General features: G+C 26.3%; 1 protein-coding gene across 6 annotated transcripts in view; it reads right to left on the bottom strand.

Moving 5' to 3' along the window:
• Nucleotides 1-22,877, bottom strand: part of LOC145849733 (uncharacterized) — a 40,303-nt gene extending 17,426 nt beyond the window's left edge. For 3 of the 6 annotated variants that reach the window (XM_082954769.1, XM_082954772.1, XM_082954770.1), the window contains exons 1-21: nucleotides 22,808-22,875; nucleotides 22,313-22,388; nucleotides 19,112-19,174; nucleotides 18,461-18,534; nucleotides 17,790-17,933; nucleotides 16,463-16,604; nucleotides 15,786-15,896; nucleotides 13,118-13,295; nucleotides 12,462-12,598; nucleotides 10,749-11,345; nucleotides 10,118-10,495; nucleotides 8,899-8,992; nucleotides 8,579-8,645; nucleotides 8,000-8,098; nucleotides 5,841-5,921; nucleotides 4,724-4,837; nucleotides 4,474-4,584; nucleotides 3,216-3,263; nucleotides 2,935-2,976; nucleotides 2,156-2,191; nucleotides 450-519 (exon numbers count right to left, since the gene is read on the bottom strand). In XM_082954769.1, coding sequence (XP_082810895.1) covers nucleotides 450-519; nucleotides 2,156-2,191; nucleotides 2,935-2,976; nucleotides 3,216-3,263; nucleotides 4,474-4,584; nucleotides 4,724-4,837; nucleotides 5,841-5,921; nucleotides 8,000-8,098; nucleotides 8,579-8,645; nucleotides 8,899-8,992; nucleotides 10,118-10,495; nucleotides 10,749-11,345; nucleotides 12,462-12,598; nucleotides 13,118-13,295; nucleotides 15,786-15,896; nucleotides 16,463-16,604; nucleotides 17,790-17,933; nucleotides 18,461-18,534; nucleotides 19,112-19,174; nucleotides 22,313-22,388; nucleotides 22,808-22,854 — 2,709 coding nt within the window. In that variant the 5' untranslated portion in view covers nucleotides 22,855-22,875. Of the gene's footprint in view, nucleotides 1-449; nucleotides 520-2,155; nucleotides 2,192-2,934; nucleotides 2,977-3,215; nucleotides 3,264-4,473; nucleotides 4,585-4,723; nucleotides 4,838-5,840; nucleotides 5,922-7,999; nucleotides 8,099-8,578; nucleotides 8,646-8,898; nucleotides 8,993-10,117; nucleotides 10,496-10,748; nucleotides 11,346-12,461; nucleotides 12,599-13,117; nucleotides 13,296-15,785; nucleotides 15,897-16,462; nucleotides 16,605-17,789; nucleotides 17,934-18,460; nucleotides 18,535-19,111; nucleotides 19,175-22,312; nucleotides 22,389-22,807 lie in introns of all 6 variants that reach the window. The other 3 variants (XM_082954773.1, XM_082954774.1, XM_082954771.1) reach the window with 2 other exon arrangements.
• Nucleotides 22,878-24,122: the final 1,245 nt, after the last annotated feature.

Genomic DNA, 24,122 nt, shown 5'->3' with positions numbered 1-24,122 from the left:
GTTTACACCACAAGTAATCACCAACAAATTTGCAGTGCTGGATTGAGGAGAGTCAATTTTAAAGTGCATTTTTATTGCACTCATAGAGTGAATTAAGGGTTTTACTTCATTTAAATTATCTGTTTGCTACTAAACTACTAACATGCAAGACTAGATCACCTACGTAACAAAATATCTTTGAAAATTTAATTGCTATTAACTCTTTTGCCTAACTAATCTTTATGTTACAACGACTATTTTTTTCAATCATAACTTAGTAAAAGTTCTTATTTTTTTAGGCTAATGAAACCACCTTCTTTTGACAAGTAGTTATTAGTTTTTTCAGTAAAAATCATTGAAAACCACATTTTAAATAGTATCATGACAAACTCGTGTTTTCTACTTCACGTCTAACATTTCAAGCACTACAATACTGTTAAGCATTCAACTGAAAAACTGAATCCACCAACTTTTTTTCCGGCACTCTTGTTCACTTTCGAGCGGAACTTCGGGGGTTGACCGACCGGATTGGCTTTGGATCTGATAATTTGAAAAAACTTTAAAATAAAACACTAAAAATTTTCACAACTTACTTTTAAATGTTAAGGTTTCGACAGGCGAGACAAATAAATTTAGACTAAACAGTTTGAGACCTGTATTACAAATTTCAGAGCTGCGAGGACCAAATTTGTCGAAAAAGAACTACCTTGAAAACTACTTATTAATTCTTCTTGTTTTAGTTACATTTAAAGATTAACTTTTGTAAAACTAAGCTACATAAAGTTTATTAAACATTATTTTCGCATATTTTTAAAAAATTAAAAAATATTAATTATGATAAGCACCAAATATACAGTAAATTAAAACAAAAAACCCATTTTTCTTGTTTTCTTTTGGAACTTTGACGTTGACTGCTGGAGACTTCCAAAGAGGGGAAGTAGGTAATCTGACAATGACATGTTTTTTTTTTATTGAAAAATTGGTTTTAACTGAGTTTATAAAGTATTTTTCTTTCAACAAAGTTCCTTTTCAACTGCATAATCTTGACAACTTATTTGTGTCATTTTAGGTAAGTTTAATATTGTAATTTAAGTGATTTGTTTCGTCGGAAAATGATTTTTTTTTTAAACAAATTATATTTGGTAGGATCTTATTTTGAATCCGTTTGAAACAAAATATAAGTAAAAAAAGCCGCATCCTGTGCATCACTGTATTTTAACTTATTTCTTTCCGTTAATTTATGTTGATATGAAAAGCGTATATTGTTTATAGCTAAGCTACATAATAGGGTTGCCACTGTTTAAGTACAAAAAAACTATCCTGATTGACCTAAAACTGTTCTGAGTAATCCTCAGTTCTATAAAATCTTTTTATATAAAATAAAATCTTAAAGAATACTTTTCAATTTAAATGAAAACCAAGTCATTTAACAAGATGGGTTATAAAAAATAAAAATATTGAAACTAGAACAACAACTGAATCTCACTCAAGATCTAAAAAAACTGGACTGAGGTTGTAAAAATTATCAAAACTATCTTGAGTTTTTTTTACTAGCCTTAGCCATCTGGATGTTTTTATAAATTTTTCAAACCAGCCTTAGTCACCATGAAATTTTGTTAAATTTCTAACTGTCCTGAATTATCCTGAGTGTGTAGCAACCCAAACATAAAGTTTTTGAAACTTCCTTTATAGACAATTATTTTCAAACCTTATAAAAACGAACAATATAACAATGTAAATACACAGTAAAATTAAAAACCCATTTTTCTTGTTTTCTTTTGGAACTTTAACGTTGACTACTGGAGACTTCCAAAGAGGGGGAGTAGGTAATCTGACATATTATTTTTTTATTAAAAAGTTTGTTTAAACTAAGTTTATAAAGTTTTTTTTTATTTAAAAAAGAACAATGGGAATTTTTTTAGACGTGTTAACAAACTTATAGCTCTGAAATTTGTAAAACAGTCACAAGCTCTGAATTTTGATGGGAATTAAAAAAATATTTCAAATTAATTACAGACCTCTCCTGCTTATTTTTATCAATATCTAAAACTCATACTTTAAAGAATAAATCTGTAGTTACATATCAATCAACAGTTAATAAAAATTATAAAAAATAAGTATTAAATTAAGTATATTAGAGTAAAAAAAAGGGATAAAATAAAATATAATTAGTAACCCCTTAGATTCTTTCTTCCTCTTTTTGTTTGGAGACCTTATAAAAATTGAAAATTATAATATTTATATTACAACAATAGGCATGAATATAATTTTTGTTTATAATAAGACTATGAAGGAATCTAAAATGGATGCGATAACAAACACAAAACTAAGAGACAATTAAATGTAATATTTTTTACATTTTGTATATGTAAGATCTTATAAAACTTTTTTAAACTGTATAACAGACTTAGAATAAAAGTTTTAGAATCAGAACTCAAAACATTTATAAAAAAAATTACACAATATTAAAATTATGTTCCTTACAAGTTTATTGCCTTATATAATACATAATTAACAGCAGTGTTTCATTGATAATAGTTGCCTGTACATTTAATTGTGAAAGCGTCATACAAAACAGTAGCCCAGTTGTATTTTTTTCTCTTTTTATGAAGGTCTGACAATTAAGTATTATTTATTTCCAAATATAAGTCATGTATATCAGTTTAAATTGATAATCTTAGAATCATATTCATGACATATGTTTTAGATAAAGAATTTTAACTTGCAGACCTCCATATAACCTCAAAAACAAAGAAAACGGGTTACTTATTTTTATAAAACTTTCAAAAAAACATACAAGTAACGATTACTTGTAGATACTGACTAATTAAAATTTAATATACTTTTAACAATTGAGATATACTTTTAATCAAAACTCAGTAAATAAACAAACAATATATGTTAGATAAGTTAATAGGACAAACATAAACTAAAAATATTAATAAAAAAAGTAACCCGTTCGAAAAATCTTCCTTTTTCAATTTGTCTCCCTTTTTTCTGTTTGTAAAAAAATAAAAGTAATTATCAAATATCAAAAAAATATTTTTATTGTTCATAATTTACGGTCAACATTGAGTTAAGATACAAACTAACATTTTTCACAGGTTTAATTACATATATTATTTATATTAAAACATCAAAATAAGTTTTGAGTTATAAATAAATTTAAATACAAATGAAAAATTTATTAGACTTTTACATGCTGTTTCTTAAAGTTAAAAATAACCAAAACTAACTTTTTATTTTTTCTGTTTTCACTTTCTGGTGTTTTTTTAACGGATTTCCTGTTGTAATTAGTTTAAAATTAAAACTTTACAACTATTTTTGAACTAAATAAATTCAAAACAAAACACAAGCTACATTTTCTGACTACCCGAAATTATTCATTAAATTAGATTTTAAATGTATTTAAAATGCTTCTGTAAAAATCTAGCAAAATTTCGACAACAGTTAAATTAATATTTTTTATTAAACAATCAAAGTAAGCAGCAAAGCTGCAAACTGTAGGACACTAGAGCTAAATAATCAGTTATAGTTTGTAAAAATATAATAGAACCATTTAAGCTTGTTATATTTTGAAACAACAGAGCCGAATTTCCGAATATTGTCTTAAATAACCTATTTTACCTTAAAGTTGTACGAAATAAATTGTTTGATGTGACTTTTATTTTATCTTTGAATAGAAATAGCTACGTTTCAACAGTTATCAGCTGGTTTAAAGGTACTACTTGCTATATATAATAAAAAAAAGTTCCTATTGGTTGTGAAAATCTAAAAAAATAAATAGAAATAGTGAAAACCTTGCTTTTAGAAAACCACATAAACAAAATAAAACTGTTAAAAACTATTGTTATATATGATTTGTACGCTAGATCAAAAAAATTAAATTTATAATAAATATATACAATATTTAAATTACTGTTACGAATTTCATTGAAGTTAAGAGCAAAGCTCTCAAAATATTTTTATGGAAAAACTTATTACTAGTTTAAAAGCCAATGCTAAAACTACTTTAATTATTTATTTTATAATATTATAAACATATATAAATAAAAACTAAAAAAAATTTAAAAAATGACACCTTAAAAAAAACTTATGTAATGCATATAAACCATTATAACTACCTATTTACCTTAAATTTCAGAACCTAAAACTCTAATCTTTATGATACAACTAGTCAAAATTTATCCTACACATTTTGTGTTTAAACTGAATCTTTCTAGCAAACACACAAATGCTTTTCATGATTTGTGAATAAAGATTTCTAAATAATATTAGATTCATAGAATAAACAAAAAATTCTTACATAATATAAACCTACATAATAATTACATAATAATATACACTGCTGTTGTTAGCCAATTTAAAATAAATTTAATATTGTTCATTTTCAGACTTAAAACTTTTAGTCATTTAATAAAACTCAAACTTTGACATATCTAGACATTTTTACAGTAAGCAATTAAACTGATTAAAAATGCAATCCAAACTAACTTTGGTGACAATAAACTTTTAGGTGTTGTTTTCAATAACTTCTTCTTATTTTTCTTAGGGGTGGAGACCGTAGTAAGAACTGAAGAGGATTTGTCAGAACTCGCGCTGAAGCTAAAAAAAATAAAACAGCTTTCAAAAATATGTAGGGCTACAAAATAAAAATAAACAATTTCAATAATAATAACTATAACCAAAGTTTATTAATTATTTTTCTACAACAGTACACCTTAAAAATTGTTATGCAACTTACTTTGGCGACGACGCGTTTCTGGCAGGTTTCTTAGGAGACTTGGTTTTATGTGTCTTCTTTTTAGGAGCCACACCGGAAGATGAAGTGGGTACAGAAGACGCCTCAGAACTCGTACTGTCGAAATTAAAATGAGTTTAATCGCAAGTTCGACACAATGAATTTTGTGTTGTTTCAATCAATTTAAAAATATTACAGACAGTACTGTGCAAACTTAAAATTTTGAAAATATCAAGCAAAATTGTATGAGATAAATTTTTGTATTAGTTTTGTTTTTAACAAGTTGAATTTAAAAAATAAGAAAAAATGATTCAAATAAAATCATCTTAAAAAACAGTTGTAAATGTCAAAAAAGAGTTATTGAATGTTAAAACTTGTTTATTTAAAAAGTATCTAAACGTTATACAAAACTAAATATACTTTAAATCACAGACCCAAAAGCTTTTTTCAAAATAAATATAATTTTAAATGTTTTAAATGTTCGTATTGTCTTAAATTAACAACTTTGAAAGTTTTATTTTAGATTTTTTATATTCCTTACTTTGAACTGTTTAAACTTTAAAGATAATTACATTATGACAGGTTAACTACCAAATACAAAGTAACTTTGATTGTAGATGTTAAATTTTGATTAATAAAATTATAACTCTTAAAAATCTTTGTATTTTAATCAAAAGAAAGTTACATGACTTTATAAAAGTTCTAAAACATTTATTTAAGTTATGTAAACTTTCATATAGCCCATAAATAAATTATAAAGTGTTATGAAATTTATTAAAAAAATCTACATACACTGAATGATTTTGATCAATTTCTTTTGTTGCTTTTACTTTGTTCGACTTATTTGCATAACTTTTTAAGTTCTTTGTTTTAGAACTTCTGTGATGATTGCATGATTTTAATTAGATAATTGTAATTTAATTTAATACTACATGGAAACGTTCAATAAAATTTATCACCAGTGAAATAAATCAGATATACTTTGTAAATAAAATTTTAATCTTGCATCAAGACAATGTAATATGAAAACAAATATTGCATTTATATCCATGTTTTAAAACTTATGAAGAAAACATATATATTCTACTTGACGTAAGAATATCAATGTAATTATACTAACTTTTCGGGATTTTTTTCATTCATGTTCTTCTTACCCTTTGTTTTCTCTGGTATGCTTTTATTTTCGTCCGTATCTATTCCTCTAAAATATTTATTTTTGGATAAGAATAACTTAAATAATATTTTTTTAATACTACCGACATTTTCCGCATGCAAGTTATTTTTTCTCAATTTTCATGGTAAATTTAGTTAAGGTATTAAAGCTAACGCGTAACAGTTCTTTTTTAAATACTGTTTACTATTCAAAGACTAAATTCATGTAACTTTTTCTAGTTCTTATATGTTTAATGACTTAAGAAGGCTGCTTTACACGAACCATAAAAATTTTTGCGTTCGTAGAGGTCATAATGATAAAAACTTAATTTTTAAAAACTGCAGTTTTTAAATTAAAAAACGTTTTTAACGTGTTTTACATATATGTTTACAAGGTTGCAAAATGTTTTTGGAAAATTTTCTCCAAGTTTTTAAAATCACACGTTTTAGGGTATATTTTTAGTTTAAGATTAAGTTTAAGGTAAAAACTGTGTTAAATAGTATAACAACATTGAAATATTGTATAACTTTTTTAAATGTGTTTTTTAATAAAAAAAAATTTTGATGATGACAAAACAATTTTAGCTATATGATAGATTTTTTGTGTCAGATCAAAATTTTGCTATTTAAAATGTAAAAGTTGCTTAAAAATCCAGATTTTTCCAAGTTGTCTAAATTGTCGAATTCCAGGTTTTTCCAAGACTTAAGGTTTTTTGGCAAACCTGTATTTAAGAAAACATTTAAAAGATTTAAGTAATCAAAACTTATACTTATCTCTTCTTAAAAAACTGTCGTAAACAATATAAATATATTTTATGAGCTAGGTTCTAAAAACTAGATTTTGTGCTTTATTGTCTACGTAAGAACATACAGACTGTGGAATTTTTAATTTAAATTTTTACTTTTTTTATTATATAAAGTTAATAATCTAAGAGTACTTAAAAAAGGCTAAACATTTATTAAATGTTTAATAAAGTTAAAAAACTAGGTAAACTTATATTTTTATATATCAATATATACTTTCTAAACTTTAAAACAACTTAACTTAAGTTCCGTTTTAAAACTTAATTTTACATAATCAAACAAACAATATTATAAAGCACAAATACTAAGTATTGTTAAGGCCATAGACGGGTGAGCCATGTTTTTTAGAAGTTGATCTCATTTTATACAGTATTTACCAAGCTTCAAGTTGCTGTTTACCATTAAAAAAAACAAATTAGTTTTTTGAGATATGACCGGTCAAAGTCGGGCCGAATAATATGTACCTTATAAGGGGGAATTAAAACAGAGAAAAAAGATCATTTTATTCAAAATTTATTTCCTCCTACATTTCTCAAGCAATCTTCTTTAAACTTTCACAGTCTTATCTTTATACAATAGCAAAAAAATCTTACTTTGGATTTTAAAAATTTTTAAGTAAAAATAACTTCTTTTTTTTAAGGTTTTTTTTTTGCCAAAAATTTAATTTTTTTTAATTATTAAAATTCTAAAAATAACTTTTTTTCTTATACTGTAAGGAATATTTCCTGAAAATTTGAAAAAGATTGCTTAAAAAATGAAGGAGAAGATAGATTTTTAGTGATTTTTTAAATTTTCGAGAAATTTGAAATAAATTTGCTGTCCATAAATTTGTATCGGGAACTATTTACAAACAATTAAATATCTCAAAAGTTTAATGTTATTATTGAATTATATAAAAACTGAGATGTAGTTAAAGCTTTCATATAAATACCAAAGTCATTTTTTCTAAAAAAAAGTGTTTTATAACAAATAAGTTTTTACTAAATCACCTAAAAACCTTGTCAAAATACATTGCTATGTAAACAGTTATGATCCATGCAAAAAAAAAATTTTTATTTAACTTCGTAGTTGCTTCAGAAAATTTTAAATGTCATAAACATGTGCACCAAAGCAATTTTAGTTCTTTTCTTAAGACAAACGACTAAACCTAACAATCATCAAATTGTTATACTTAGATACCTAACTAATTATCTTTTTATAAAAACTAAAGCTACTTTAAAACTATTAAACAACTCTACGCTTTAAAGTTGTAATTTTTTTGTTTGATTTAGTACTTAAACTACATGTACTAAACATATTTCAAATACACATGTTGAAACGTACTTCAATTGAATGATTTCATTGCCATCCTTGTCATGCACAATTTCAAATTCTGGGTGAGAAATAGAATCATCTCCATTTGAATTACTTTCTTTCTGAGTGCTGCAAAGTTTTATAAACTTTATCTGGCGTATACTTTATTAAACAGCTTTACTCCATTCAGACAAACCAAATGAATTTATTTTTCTTTAAACCCTAAACAATCAAACAGCACCACAGTACATTGAAAATTTTAAACACTATTTACTAAATAAATTTATAGTTTTTTTTTTTGAGATTTTTAGGGTTGTGTGTTAAGTTTTAACATTAATAAATATAAATATTTACAAAAACCAAGAACTTTTAATTCTGTTTGATTTATACTTAAAATAACTAATACTGAGGCTATACCTTACTAAGTAAAAGTACACAACCTTAAAGAAGCCAACTTTACAAGTTTAACCTTACAAAATGGCTTAAATTTAAAATACTAAGTAAACTACTGATGCTTTCTATCATAACTTATTGACAACTAAGAATTTGCTTCAAAGGCAATCAAAAGTATCAGAAAAAATCGTGAAAAAAAATTTCACTTAAACTAACTTTTTTTCCGCGGGTTCCCCCACAATAATCACCTGATCATCTTCCAGTCCTTCAACAACCGAAGAACCTTTTATGTGAATATTTAAAATTAAACAAGTGTAAAATCATGTCATATCAAAAATTGTTTAGCTTAAAAACAAACTATTTTGAAGAAATTTTAAAGAATAACACTTACAAATGAGCAATTTTTGATAAGAATTTAAATCTACTAGTTAAATCATATGTTTTACCTAACAAACTTATTAATTTTAAATGACACAGTTTTTAAAAAATGCAACTAATTGTTCTTTTATTAAGTAAATACTGTTTAAAATGCTTACTAGCGTCTGTGCGAAGTACTTCTAACGATTTTTCTGATAAAGTAAATTTTCCAGTTGGTTCTGTTACCTTTTTTGAAATCACTAACTGATTCGACTGTTTAAAATTGAAAATATAAATAAAATGTTAACAGACTTTAAGATAAATTGGCAAAAATTAATTAGCATAAAATATGTTTAATACCTTTGAACTTTATTTTTATTGTTCTAAAGGTCACAGAAATCTCATGTAATCTACATTTTCTTTGATTGTTCAAAAAAAAATAGTGTTATACCTTACTATATTACCAAAAGTATTAATAAATAAAACTAAATGAAACTTTTGAATTTTTACTTAAATACAGTAAACTTATTATAAACACCTTTTATTGTAGTTATAATTATCTACTCCTTTATAATTAAAACTTTCAACATCACAGCAAAAAAGACTAAAGAACTAAACTTAAATATATACCTATATATAAAAGAAATATATAAGTTAGCTTCCTTAAACTACTAACATAAGATTTTTGATTAACTATTTTCATTTTTTAAATAAAAAAATTAACACTATTATCACAAACATTTAGTGAAATGTTATATATGCGTTATAAATAAATGTGTTACCTTTTTTGAGAAAGTAAAAAATTGTTAAAAAAAAAAGCAACACACAATCATTGAGTAAATTTCTTAGAAAAGTGGTTTGCGATTGAATAACTAATTAAATAAATATATTAGTATAGATATTATAACAAATTTTGAAAATAAAATACTATTCTAGACAAATAAGAATATATTAGTTTTACATATAGCCATTATAAAGTGGAGCTTTTACATAAATATATAAATAAATGATTTATTTTACAAAGTTTACAAATGAAGTTTTAATGATAATATAGTTGTGAGCATAAAATTTGTTGTTTTAGGAAAAACAATTAAACGTATTTTTGAAGTTGATAATTAAATTTGTGCAATGCAGAAACTTAACTAATCATTGCTATGAAATGTTGTTTAAATCTATTGAAAACAAAACCACAGTTTATTTCAGGTCAAATAGTACATATAAGAAAAATTTTGACTGAATTAAAACCTCATTTTCAAGTTTTTTAGTTCATAACCATTTCAAAGTTACATGTCCTTAAACAAGTAATAAGTAAAAAAAACTAAATCAGAAACTTCTAATGAAAAGGCTTCACTTTTGATAAAAAATTATTGATTTTACATTAGTTACACCAAAACCAACCTCATCAACGTTGATGATCCTCGGAGACACTCCAGGACTAAAAACCCCATCAGAAGAAGATAAAACGCGGGAAGACTTCGGATTGGCTGAACCATGGCTTCCCTTGCCCTGATTGGCCGAATTAGAAGCTCCCTTGTTGTGATTGGGCCTAGAATGGTTGCCCAGCCTGGCCGTGTCCCAAATCTTGTTGAAGTTGTTCTCGCTGGAGGGAGGGGTGGCGTAGCTGGATGGCGGGTTGCCAAGCGACGAAGAGCTCCTCGACAACGGGGGCGTTTTCCCTGACAACGAGGAGGAGAACGACGAAGGGGGTTTGGGCGATGAGCTGCTGATGTAGCCCGTGGAGTGGCTCCCGTTGCTGTTGGCTTCGGTGGGAGTTTGCTGTGGAAAGGTTGAAAGTTGAAAAAAAAAACTGTTGTATTTAGCTTTTTAGAAAGAATTAAGGTATAACAACACATTGACGAAGAACCTTTTTTGTTACAATCGAAACTGGATTATCGTTTTTATAAGGTATAAAAAATTCTAATCTTAAGATTAAAAACCTTAATATCAAAACATTTACGTTATTTTTTACAGCTTAAATATATAAAAGCGTAAATAGTTAAACTTCTTAAGGTTAATACAAACCACAAACTTTAATCGGTTTAGCTGCTGACTTCTCTAACTTTTTATCAATCATTTTTTTGACTTCTTGTATGTCTTTTAAGCTTTGCTTCAAAGAATCGCTCGCTTTAGACCCATACGAGACATTGTTCCTGCCATGGTCACCACTTAGTGAACCATTATTTCTATGGCTACTGCTAGTTGTCATGTTGTTTCTATGCTTGTCACTTGACAACATACTGCTTTTAAGCTTATCACTCGATAGAACACTGTTTCTATAGTTATCATTTGACGACATACTGTTTCTATGGTTATCACTTAATGACATATTTCTATAACTACCACTTAATGGCATGTCGTTTGTATGGTAATCACTACCTTGACCAGGGCCAACAACCAAGTGGGTGTATTCCTTAACATCTTTACCATGCCTACCACCACTACTGCTAACTCTGCTACTGACACTTTTGCTGTCTTTGTCGTTGCTACGCCAACTGCTAATGTGGCGACCCGCATCTCTATCGTTGCTAGGGTGACGGCCTCCGTTGTTGGAGGGTGTAGATGAGGCGCTGTTGTTATGGTGAGTATTCAATCCTGGATCAGCAACTTTCTCTTCGTTGGATCCTCTCTTTAAGTAAAATGTTTAGAGTTAGACTTTGTAAACTTAAAGCGTTGGTTTTGCGAACGCTAAACACTGATACTACTTTTTCAATTTATTTACAACTAATGAAATCGTCCAATACAATTTTATTATTTAGTTCAATTTACTCTAGTATTATTGACTTAATGCAATCCACTAAAAAAGGTGGAATAAAAGAATTTTTTTAGTCTTCCAAACTAACTCAATAAAACTAACTCAAATAAACATAAAACACATAAAATACTTAAGAATATTCATAACATAATAACATTTTGATACGTAATAAGTAAATTTTAAAAATCATGAAATTACTCATTAAATTCTTAGTAGAATTTAAGGTCAAAGAAAAAAGAAAGTTATTTTCATTTTTCTCCTTATATTGAAATATAGAACGGTTTTATTAGATAAGCTTAATTTGTTTAGCTTGCTAGCAAAGATCAATATAAAATTGTTTTGAGTTTCGAACTAAGTTATAAAAAATAATAAAAACGAAATCTAGATACATATAATTATTTTAAGGTATATCCATGTTCTGTATTTTTTTTAGATTTAAGTTTGAGAGTAGTTTATTTTTAAGTAAATAAAGTTTTTTTTTTAATTTTTTTTTTCCATTACCAGTGTCTGCTATTAATGAACTATAATATGTTTTAAAATGAAACTATTATTTTATTTTTTATTTGTAGAAATTTTATTGTTATATTTTTCGAAATCAAAAAACTTTACTTTTCATATTATATCAGTTAAATTTTCTGTTTGATAAAATAGTTTGTATATAAAAAGGGTTTAATTTTGGCAATTGGAAGAGACTTAAAGACAAATTTTCCATTTTATAAAGTTTGTCCATTTATTTAAATTCAGCTAGATATGCAGTAAACAAAAATATGATAGATATGTTTAAATTTAAGATTAAAAGACTTATAGTGGTCCAAAGGCCAATATATAAACAAATGACTACTTAATCATAACTAAAAAAAATGTCCTAAATGTGTATATAGTCAACAACTACAAACATTATTGGACTCATAAAACATGAAGCAAGTAGAAAAAATACTAAGTAAGACAATCTTAACAAAACTATAACATTGACGTCACAATGCAACCAACTCTTCTGTCATTTCCTCCCTGCAGTCTCGGGTCCCTGTGTTGCAAGTGGTTCTCGTTCCACGACCTGTTGTTACCACGGAAACCATGTTTGATGCTGGGGTCGTAACTACCTCGCGGGTACTGTGGTGTCGAAGCGTCTAAAATTAAATACAAGGTTTGAAAACCACATACTACAATATTTACATGCAGTAGTATTAATAACATTATTTTGTGATACTTTTTACTCAAAAGAACTTTTAAAAATTAAATGTTTGGTCATGTTGCAAGTTTTGACAGAATAAATTTTTAATAATGTTTTTTACATTTTGTTAAGAAATCTGCTTTAAAAAAAAACGTATCAACTTATAAAGAGGAAGTAAGAACAAAAAAAATAAGCAATTCTTATGGCAATACTTACTTATGTAACAAATGTAGTTTGTTAAACCGATTAGATCTAGAGTTACTAACTAGATAAATTAAAAGTGCTCTAAGAAATACTGAGCAAAAAACAATACTAATGTTGAGCTAAGTTCTTTTGAGTAAAGCGATGTTTCGCTTCTAGCAAAAGATAACCAAGTACAACTAAATAATGATCATTTACATGTTTATGTTTCTTAAATATAAATTAAATAAACGATTTGGTAAGTCATCAAAATATGTATGACGCATCAACTAACGTTGATTGTATCTATTGGGAGCGGGATCCCTGTCGTAGTTGTTATGGGAACGGTAGTCATGCGTGAAGCTCTGTGGCCCCCTAGGTTGGTACTGATAGTTTTGTTGCCGGGCTGCGTGATGACGATGCTGGTTGTTAGGGTTACCGTGGTGTTGGTTGCCACCTGATGAACCTTTGGGCTGGAAAATTAATATTTTATAAGCTTATTACAATAATAAAATTGAAATTTTGTCACTTTATCATTCATTCAACTATTTAGTTATTCAAGGTTTTAGTGTATCAAACTATGTTTATAATTATTTTAATTTATAACATAAATTGTATAATATAATGCAGAGTGATGTAAAGTACTAACAAAAACTTAAAAAAACTCACTATTTTTAATTTGGTCTACAAATGTATCTTTAATAAGGTTAACAAATATTAAACTTTGTAAAGGTTCTACAAAAAATTTAAATCTTCAAGTTCAAAATTATATTTGCTGTGATGGTAAGTTGTAAATGCTTTTTAATTTATTCAGTACAAAGTGCTTTGAAGAAAAAATAAACTCCAAAATATAAATATCAATAATAAATTAAATTTAACTAAACAATACATTTTTTTTTTAAACTTTAATAACTCTAAAAATTAAAAATATAAGGTACTTAAAAAACTATAAAACAGTGGTCTGCTAAGTTGCTACGCTTATATTTGAAATCACTCTTGATCTATCGATGCATAAATATTGTAAGTAATTTTCCTTGATCTTTTTCAGAGTAAACTTTAACTTGATATAAATATATACCTATAATATAGAAAATTATTGTTCTTAATATCAACGAGTTATATTATTGATAAATTTAATCTTCTTTACCTACAATACTCAAATTATTGACAACTATATTATTATTATAAAAACTCAAGAAAAATTAACCATGCTTTTCATTTTAATATTTTTTCAAAGAAAACCACATTTCAAGTAAGTTTCAAAATTTTTCTCTAAAACTTTACATATTCCTACACAAAAATTACGAGAATTTTCAAAAATTTAATCATTTTGTAGTAACCTTGTAGTAAGCTTCAATAATTGATAATTTCATAAAAACTTTCAACTTTTTCAAAATGCTTATCTATTCAGTAAGGTTACCCAAGAATTTTTTTAAATTCTAAAACTTAAAATTAATAAAATTGGTATATAAAATTATACCATGTTTTAACTTTTTAAATTATAATAAACTAGAAAAAAAAAAAAATTTTTAGCAACACTGTAAATTGTGTAAGAACCAATCTATAAAATAAAAACCTATGATTACCAGAATTGAATTAACCAGTTGCAATTTAAAAAATTGTGTTTATCATTTCATTCAATTAATTATAAATATATTACTTATTATTGAACTTATGTTTCAGTATTTTATCACTAACAAACTTAAATAGAAACAAATCTAATTTATGATTAAATGTTTCAATAAATCTGTTCAACCCAGTTTATTTAATTAAACCAAAAAAAAATTATGAATGACGCTGTGAATAATCGAAACTTGTTGGTAAAACTTCTACCAACTTTGCTTACAGGCAGAACGTTTGATTCTATCAATCAAATAAAATCAATTTAAAACAACTAAATATTTTTTTGCAGTTATGGTTTACCAACAAAAAGAATAATTAAATAAACAAAGAGATGACATTAAACAAAACTCTTAAATTTACATACAGACAGCTTGGTCAAAAACTATACATACTCAGCTTATTATCTAAACTAAAAAACTGAAATAAGCAGGTGAAATTTTGCTTTCCGAAAAAAAGTAATTAAAAATTTCCCATCATTTAATAATGCTAGTAACATAAGATCAAATAATTTTATGTGTTAAACGAATCTGACTGGTATTGAGCTTATATTTATGGTTGAAATAAAACAACACATCTTTTCTAAAAATCAACGAGCTATGTGCCACATATATATTAAACGACGAATTAAATTTACTTCGAAAGCGAATACTGCATATTTTATAATCAAAACAAAATTATTTATCCATGCTTAACATGCTTTGGTGTGCAAAATGAAACCGTGATAAAATATATTTCTACCAATCACTCACAGGCATCCACGAAAAATTTACCCCCGTTGGATAATATACCTCCGAGGGATAATATACACTTGGAATAATGCTTATTTTACTTCTCGGAAGAGCATTTAACCTTGGAAGATTATTTTGCCATGTAGGAATACTTTGTCTCGGAGGATTATTTTGCTTTTCTTTGTCATATCGGCTCTTAGAGTGAATTAAATTGATTAGAAAAATACTAAAAAAAATATGTGAAAATTGTCTAAAACTAACTACATTTTAAGGCTAAACACAAATTTTTGCTCAACTTATTTTTTGACCTGTTTTTTATATAACACTAAATTTGTAATACTTACTTCAAGCTTATTTTAATCTTTTTTTTTAACTTATCTTATTCATAAAGCTGTATAACAATAAGCAATCTTAAAAAACTTTTAGATAAGTATTACAACTTTTCTGTTTTCTTTCAATGATATAACATTCTAAACTTTCTTTTAAACTATCTAATTCTAACTAAATGAAAAATACTTTCAAGCTTCAAGCCCCTATTCAAAAAACAAAATAAATAATTTAAAACAAGGTCCCGATATTTTTTGAATTCAACAAAACCATTTCACAACTCACCTTAATGTTGTATTTTTTTCTCAACTCTTCCGCCTTCCTGGCGCACTCTTTGGCTTTTTCGAATTTTTTTTGCCCTATATACTGTCGTTCTTGATTCTTCAAACTGTAGAACTGTCGAAAAGATTATTTAATTCAAAAACAATCAAGTAAAATTTATTTTTTGTTTAAACTTGGGCAAATGCAAGAGTAGAGTTTTCTAAAATTACCTATAACACTATTTAATTTGTAACAAAGATTTTAGTTTTTAAAACAATCATTCATTAAATATTTTTAAATAACAGAGAAATACTGCTACACTTGGCACACAGCTTAATTTTACTTTTCTTAACAAACAGGTATAGAGTGTTTATTTTTTATTAGAATAGAAAAACTAGTGTATATTAAATTATTGATCACGAAACATTTAGTAGTAACCAACGAAAATAGCATGTAATCAACTTTTGTGTCCGCACAGTTATAATCAAAGTCAAAACTAATTTTTTAAAATTGATCCAAGCAAACAATTTTGTTTTATTAGTTATCCCTTGCAGTTTCCCTCCTTCATACATCTGAATGTCGGTAAGACAAAACATTCAGCAGTAACCAACAAAAAGAACCCTTCTCCTTTGTGTAAGTGATGTTACAAAACCCCGTCAAAATTTATATGGAATAATCAAATATTAAAACAAACAACTGACCCTCGAAGTTTCCCTCTTTTCTTCGTACATTTGTTTCTGAAGAGGCGTCAGCTCGGTGTCCAAGCCCTGGAACTTGTCCTTGGGTTTCGTCAACTTCAGTTTTTCGGGAAATTCCAAACTACTTTTGAAACACCATTTGTTCCTGGAACGTGTAAATGAAAAATATTTAAATAGTTTAGTGTGTTTTGATACACATTTGACATTTCCTTCACAGGAACGCATTGAAACTTTTGTTCATTAAAATAATAGCTTTTTTAAATCCGTGTCAGCAAAAAAAATGATTAGCTTTAATATATCCAGTTAACTTAAGATAAAATTTATGAAGTTATATTTTTGATGTACCTTGCCTTAAAAAAATTAAAAAAAATTAAAATAAAATTGTGTTCACCTACTGCTGATTTGTTTAATTTGTGATACAAAAGCTTACTTTCAACTGAAAAAAACAGTATTAATTGACAACAAATTATATTACACAATAAAATCAGAAAAACTTAGTTTAAAATTTCTTATTAAAAAAAAACATATATATATATATATATATATATTGATTTAAGACAATAAAGTTTTGCTGATAGAGACATTAAACAATTAAGTTTGTAACAAGTTTAAAAGAAAGAAATTTTAATAAAAATATGAACTTTTTATTTATACATTGTGATAAAAAACTTAGCTTGATTTACTTTTACTTACAAGTACATTTTGCTTTTAAGATGTTCTGTAAGATACTAACTAAATTTTAAACTGCAATCACTAGTTTTTCCCGTAGACAGATATATTAAAAGTTTTATAAATTATAGTTTCTATTTACTATAAAAAACTTCTTTGTGTGATAAGTAGCCAAAAATAAATTACGACATGGAATAAACTAAATGAATACGTTTTATCTTTCAATAAATATTTTAGCACTAATGTCACCAAGCGTTTAAATTTATTTAATCGAAACAAGCCTTTTTATACTGAATACATGCATGAAATCTTTAAAAGCCAAAATAAACTATCATTTTACGTTGGAAACTTTAAAATTTATTTGCAAATATTTAACAAAAAATGTGTACAAAAGTTATAATTTAGTATTAGCTAAAAAAATCCAAGCTAATAAAAAAAAAGTAGATTTAATAATTAATAACCAGGTCAAACGTATTTTAGATTAGGAATGTTTAGTAGCATTCATTTATTTATTTTTTAATTCATTTTAGCTTTCTATACCAATGAGTACAGTTCATTACAAGTTATGTTCATACTTATCACAAACAAAAATAAATATTTACAGCTTGACCATAACTCGAACTAACTGCTGAACAATAAAAACTATCAAAATCCATCTAACCTCTCCAGCAGTCTGTCCAGCGTGGCCGACTTCATGCGGTTCATGTTGTCTTTTTCCCTGTGGTGGGCCGACGTCCTCGTGTGAGAGACGAAGTCGACCAGCACGTCGAAAGACTTTCTGCACAGGATGCAGGTCAGTTTCGCTCTGAGTAAAAATTTTAAGTTTTTTGAAGTTTTACAGAGTGGTAAAAAGTGAACCAAGCACTGGAGTTGAGTTGAGTTAAGTACTTGAGAAAAATAAACTAAACAGAGTTTAAAGATGTGTAAAGAATATAAAAAAATAGGAATGAGCATCATAAAATATTTTTTTATTATAATCCTTACACAGGAGGCAGTGCAGCTTTAGTCTATTCGTTTTTATTATATTAAAAACAGGGACTAAATACGCACCAAAATAAAAGTGTTGAAAATTAGTTGGTTACTTAAGAATGCTAATGATAATTGAGTTTAAAGATTTATCAAGGGTATAAAGTGACTTTTAAATTAATATACTATAAATGGAGAGAAATGCCAAACATATACAAATTTTTTAAACTTAAATTTTATTAATACATAAAATGCGAACAAAGATGACAGCAGAAATATAAAAAATAGACATTTTAAACCTGTTTAAAAACTAAAATTACTTGAAGCAATTATTACAATATTACTTTATTTATTTATACAACAAACTTTGAAGTGGCGTCTTCCTTGGCATCGTGGAAGTTGCTCTGATGGTGAACTGTGCAAAGGTGCTCGACAAGGCGCTGTGTAGAAAAAAAACAATAATTAAAGTAACAAGTATACTAATCTGTAGCTATACGATTCATTTTGTAAACATTGCAAAAATTAGGTTTATAGAATAAGTTAAAAGTTTTTAAGTTAATTTAAATTATTTTATGCAATTAAAATGTTAACTTTGATGATTTATTAATTCAGCTGCATTTAAAATAAAAACTTTAATTGTATTACCTTTATTTTTTAAACAAGTATTTTCAAAAGTTTTTATTGTGAAGTAAACTATTACTTAAGTATATAAAATTTAAAAAAAAAGTTAAACTAAAATATACGTATTAAATAGCATATAAAAATAATTTTTGTCCAATAACTTTTCAGCTCTAAGAATCAATAACTTTAAATAAAGAAGAAAATGTTTTTTTTAACTTTTTTACTTAATATAATAAACTTTTACTTTACCTTGTTTTTACAAAAGTCCAAATTGTACATCTAATTGATTTATGATATAAGTTAAACAAACAAATTTTTGTTATTTAATTTTGTTAAGTAAAATAACTTAACAACCACATTTTACTTCAATATTAAACACAATTAAAAAAAACTAACAATATTTGTTTCGAAAGTCTTATTGCAGAAATCACATCGCTCATCAACAAATCTCATTTTTTTCTGAAAAAAAAAACAGAATTAAAATTACTTTATGTGCATAAACTGTTTATTTAGACAAAAAACAATACAAAATCTGTTTAATCAGATCGCAGGCTAAAACATATAAATTATTAACAGCCTCAAAAATATGTTTAAAAATCAATCTAATCGTTATTAATCTCAAGAAAATACGTTCAAATAAAGTCCGTTGGGCAAGCAAAACATTAAAACGAGAGTGCTTCTCTCGCTTTAATAGTTTAGAAAAAGTTTAAATCGTTACAAACCAAACAATAGGTAAACTCATGGGTAGTAAAGTTTGGGGAATTCTTTTGATTTGTTTTTACGGCTAACTGACACAGCTAGTAGTAGCTCAGCATGACAAGTTTATACAAGCCTTTTGATTTGTTTTAACATAGTTTTTTTGTTTTGTTTATAAGTGAAGATTACAAATGAACCACTGAGTGTGTACAAAAGGATTAAGATTGTTTGTTTTTGTTTTAGAAAACTTTCATTTCTAGATGTTATGTAGATTTTGTTGATTAACGTAAAACGTCAATTTAAAAATAAGCTGTATGTATGTATATATACTAACTTAAACTGATTTGTTATACTGAATTTATGTATAGTTTTTAATTGCAAGTTTACGTCACTTCGTAAAAACGTGTATGAATTCGGTTTTACAGTGTGACCTACATTTAAACTGAATACTTTTTTTTATAGTTTGAACATTATAACACTTTGGAGATTAACATATATCATATTCAAAATTAGTTTTTGTATATTTTTAAATGAAGTGCAAAACTACTAATCGATTTATACAAATATGCAGTGTGTTATCATTTGCATTTTACTTTCTAAGTTATGAAATCATTCAAGCAGCAGTTTATTTTCGTTTAAAAAGTTGTCAATTTATAAATAAAAATAATACTGAACTACAAAAATTAAGTATTATTATCAATTGCTTGTTGAAGCTAATAAAAATTAAGTCGTTTATACAACTTATTAAAATGATACAAAAAAGTAATTTTGATTGTACATAAAGTTCAAAAGTGTACTTAAATTTAATTTAGTAAAACATTTAAACATTTAAGTTATGTTTTTATGTTTTAAGATAAATTTGAAAAGTGTGCAATAAGGTTAAATTAATATTAAAATACCATAGTTAGCCACACAATTCTATCAAAGATAAAAGAAATAACATACTATTGACGATTAGCATGTAAAGCAAACAAAACTATAAACAAATAGAACATTACAATTGTTTTGCAAACACGTCACAATATCTATTTACTCATCTCTTCATAAGTTTCGAAATTATATTTCAAACAGCTCGTTATAAATTTTACTTGTTCATTTTGAGGTAGAATTACCTTTTAATTTTTTATACCCTGTTCAATAGTATATAAAGTCCTATTCAAATAAAAACATCCGCAAAAATCATCAAAGGTAAATGTAAATTTTCATGTGCCATGAGGTGAGCTTAGAAATTAATTACAACAATTTTTGATCATTCGACTTTAATTATCAGACCGCAAGATATTATTATACAGAGACATAAGCATATTGAAACTCATCATTCGTAAACGCAGAAACTTGCTGGTCGTAGCAGCAGGTTTTTTAGACTGTTAGTAGCACGTTTGTGACTGACTGATGAATAAATAAGAGTAAAACTTAGGTCTCATACTACCTAAAGCTTTGTCTGATTATAAAATTTGTGTGACCAAAAATTTTTGTTTACTGATACTTGAAGCACAAATGCATAACAATTTCAATCGAAAAAACACTTTTTTAGCATTTTTGATAAATTATCTGTTTCAAGTAATAATTTGTTATAGAAAGAATCTAGACTTTTTAACTACAAATGTTTCAGTCAAATTTTAAATATATTCATCTTATATCAGTGTTTTATGAAACAAAAAACTACTTTAACATTTTATAATTAAGCTTCGATAAAATTATAATATTTTTTATATGTTTAATTGTAACTGATTAAGTATAAAAGTACTAAAATAACAATCTATTGAAAACCTTACTATCTGGTAATTTTGCTTATATAACAAATAACATTCACTACATTTTTTAAGAATATAAATTGTATTGTATTTTTAAACTTCACTTTTACAAAATGATTAACAATAGCAAAGCAAGATAAAATGAAAAATAAATTTTAAGATGCCTCAATTCAAAAATATGTACTTATTACTGTTATTTAAGTTTTAAAATAATTACTTTACTATATTATTTTTAAGTAACTTTCACAAAAACATACATCTAAATTAAGGAACCTCAATGTTCCAACTGAATTTTCAAAAAAAAACATGTTTTATAAAAAATATATATATATGTTATTCTTATTAACAAAAATTCTAAAATTTGTACTAACTATCCGCTAGAAAGTACTGATAGCCGCAGTAAAGAAAAATGGCAATTAAAGTTTATCCAGCTCGTATCTTGTGACAGCCAGTGCTTTAGCACAGAAATAGCTTTATATCACACTTACTTTTTATTATAAAAAAGTAATTTAATATTGTAATAAAGATCAGTCAATAAGCAACGTAAAAAGTAAGAAAATTGTGTAGTGGGAACCCTGACTATTTTAACTTAAAACTAAATCTTTAATATTTTTGTATAACGTAAACAAAAAACAGAGTTTTATAAAAACAAGTTTATTTTTATATTTCATTTGATTTATTTAGAAATTGTGAATAAATTTCCTGCAAATGGTCAAGAAAAAAAAGTTTAAAAAAAATTTAATCAGTATATAAATTGTATTATTTATCTTCACCTAGTTTTTTTTTTGGTAACAGGACTATAAATAACTAAATTAGTAGTTAAATTAACTAGTTAGATTAAATAGTATTTTAACGAGCTTATCTTTCTGATGTCAGCAAAAAATCGCCAAAATCCATTAGTCCAAGTTTGATTACTTAAGCAGGGTAAGAACTTATTGACAAGCTTGAATTTGAGCAAATTTTAAGACATAAGACAATATTTTACTAACTCAAGGTTTATATACATATTAAAATTACTTTTAACAGATGCCTAAACTGAGGTACTTCAGAGGGTACGAAAAACAATTAAATAAACATTTTACCTTTAATGTTTACAAGCCCAAGCAAACTATATCTAATAACTAAATTTAATTTTTAAAGAGCTTACTTTATTATTTGAAGAGTTTTTAGGTTGACTGCCAGGACGTTTTCTATTGTTGCTGTTGTTGAACCTAAAAAAGATCCTGAAATAGTTTTGATAAAAATGAATTAACTAAAAATTGTTAGTTAAAGTTAAAACTGAATAATGCAAATACTACAAACTAAATTTAAATTGTTTCCTTAAATCAACTAATAAAAAAGTATACTTTGAATTTAGTGATAAATATATATAAATATTATAGATTGTTTATAAAACTTAATTATTCATTATTACCTTACACAACTATCTATTTAAATACTTAAAAATTAAAACTTTGTGAACTCATCTTTTTATGATTAACAGTATTAAACTTAACTTATTCTCATAAAAAAGGTAACTTAAATATATAAATACACTGTGTCTGCTAAAAAGAGAGTTGTTGAACTGAACAGAATAACGAATAATAAAAGAAAAAAACTCTTTATATACATGAAAAATTTAGGTATAACATTTTTAACTTACCTTTTATCACCAGGTACTTTGGATTTGTCATTTTTGGAGCTTTCCATTTATTTCTACTAGAATTTATTTTGCCTGTGTTTAGTTTTTTGTTTAAACAAAATTTAAATATAGTAATGAATATATAATATCCTATACAAACATTTAGTATATTTATTATTTCAAAATATTCTAACAAGTTACAATTTTTATGTAGACTGTGATAGACAAAATAAATCTTTCTAGAAAGTTTATAAGACACAGGTAACTAGTAAATTAGATTTAATAGTAGTTGTAAAATTGTACTAAAAAAAAAATTGAATAATATTTTTGTCATCTATTAACAGTTGTTATGAACTAGTAGCATAAACACACTTCAAGTTTAATTTCAGGCTATTACTTACAGACATTCATTAAAACTTGTTGTAATAATACAAACATAAAATGGAGCATGAGTATGAAGAGAGCATCTACATAACGGCAAACCAAGCTCATCCTGACAGACTCCTTTGCAAGAGCATTGAGTCCAGAATAAAAAACTTTTCTGAAATGACTGGCAAAGATGAAAGGAGCTTGAAAAAAAGCTGCAGCTTCAACAGCACGGCAGATGAAAACGGCTATGAGATCCCAATTACTTTCAGGCAGCCAATTTACATTGACTTGGAGCCAACCACCTGCAGTTCCGCCCCTGCCACGCCTCAAAACAACAGGAAAGCAGTGAACAGGTCCAAGACGTTTGCAAGCACGAGACAGAAGAAAAACCTGAAATCAAACAACTCGTTTAATGACACTGCAAGCGCGTTTGATGCTGTAGTCCACTTGGAAATGCTGCCTAACCAGAGCTCACTGGCCAAGCAGATAATGCAAAGCAACAAGAAAAAGATTAAAGACTACATACAAGGGAGGAGGCTTCCAGAATCTCCAGCCTTTGGGCCTTCAAGCCTGCCAGAGAAAACTGATGGTTTTTGTGAAAGAAGGGAGTCTTGCATATATGAGGAAATTGACGCTCTTAAGGTCGTGCCTGCCTTTGACAAGAGCTCAGAAGATGACCATGATTATGTGGAAATTATGGACGAGGATGAAAAAGTCCTTTTGCAAAGCATCAAACAGCAGGGGAGGACTAAAAATTTGAGTGAGTGTGTCAAGGATGAGGGTAAGGAAGATGTTTGGAATAAAGTTGCAGTGCCTGGAGTTTTGAGAGTCAAACAATAAGTGTAAACATAAAAATTAGTAAATTATCTTTTTAACATATAGAAAAATTCTTATTTACTTTTTTCATGACTTATTTGATTGGACTATAATTTAATAAAATACTGAAACTAGAGCAAAATTCACTAAA

The sequence above is a fragment of the Thalia democratica genome, chromosome 2 (assembly GCF_965202585.1).
Source record: "Thalia democratica chromosome 2, ktThaDemo2.hap1.1, whole genome shotgun sequence".
NCBI classification, from domain to species: domain Eukaryota; kingdom Metazoa; phylum Chordata; class Thaliacea; order Salpida; family Salpidae; genus Thalia; species Thalia democratica.
Note: the sequence above shows the minus strand (reverse complement) of the source record. Positions and strands in the feature narration are given on the sequence as shown.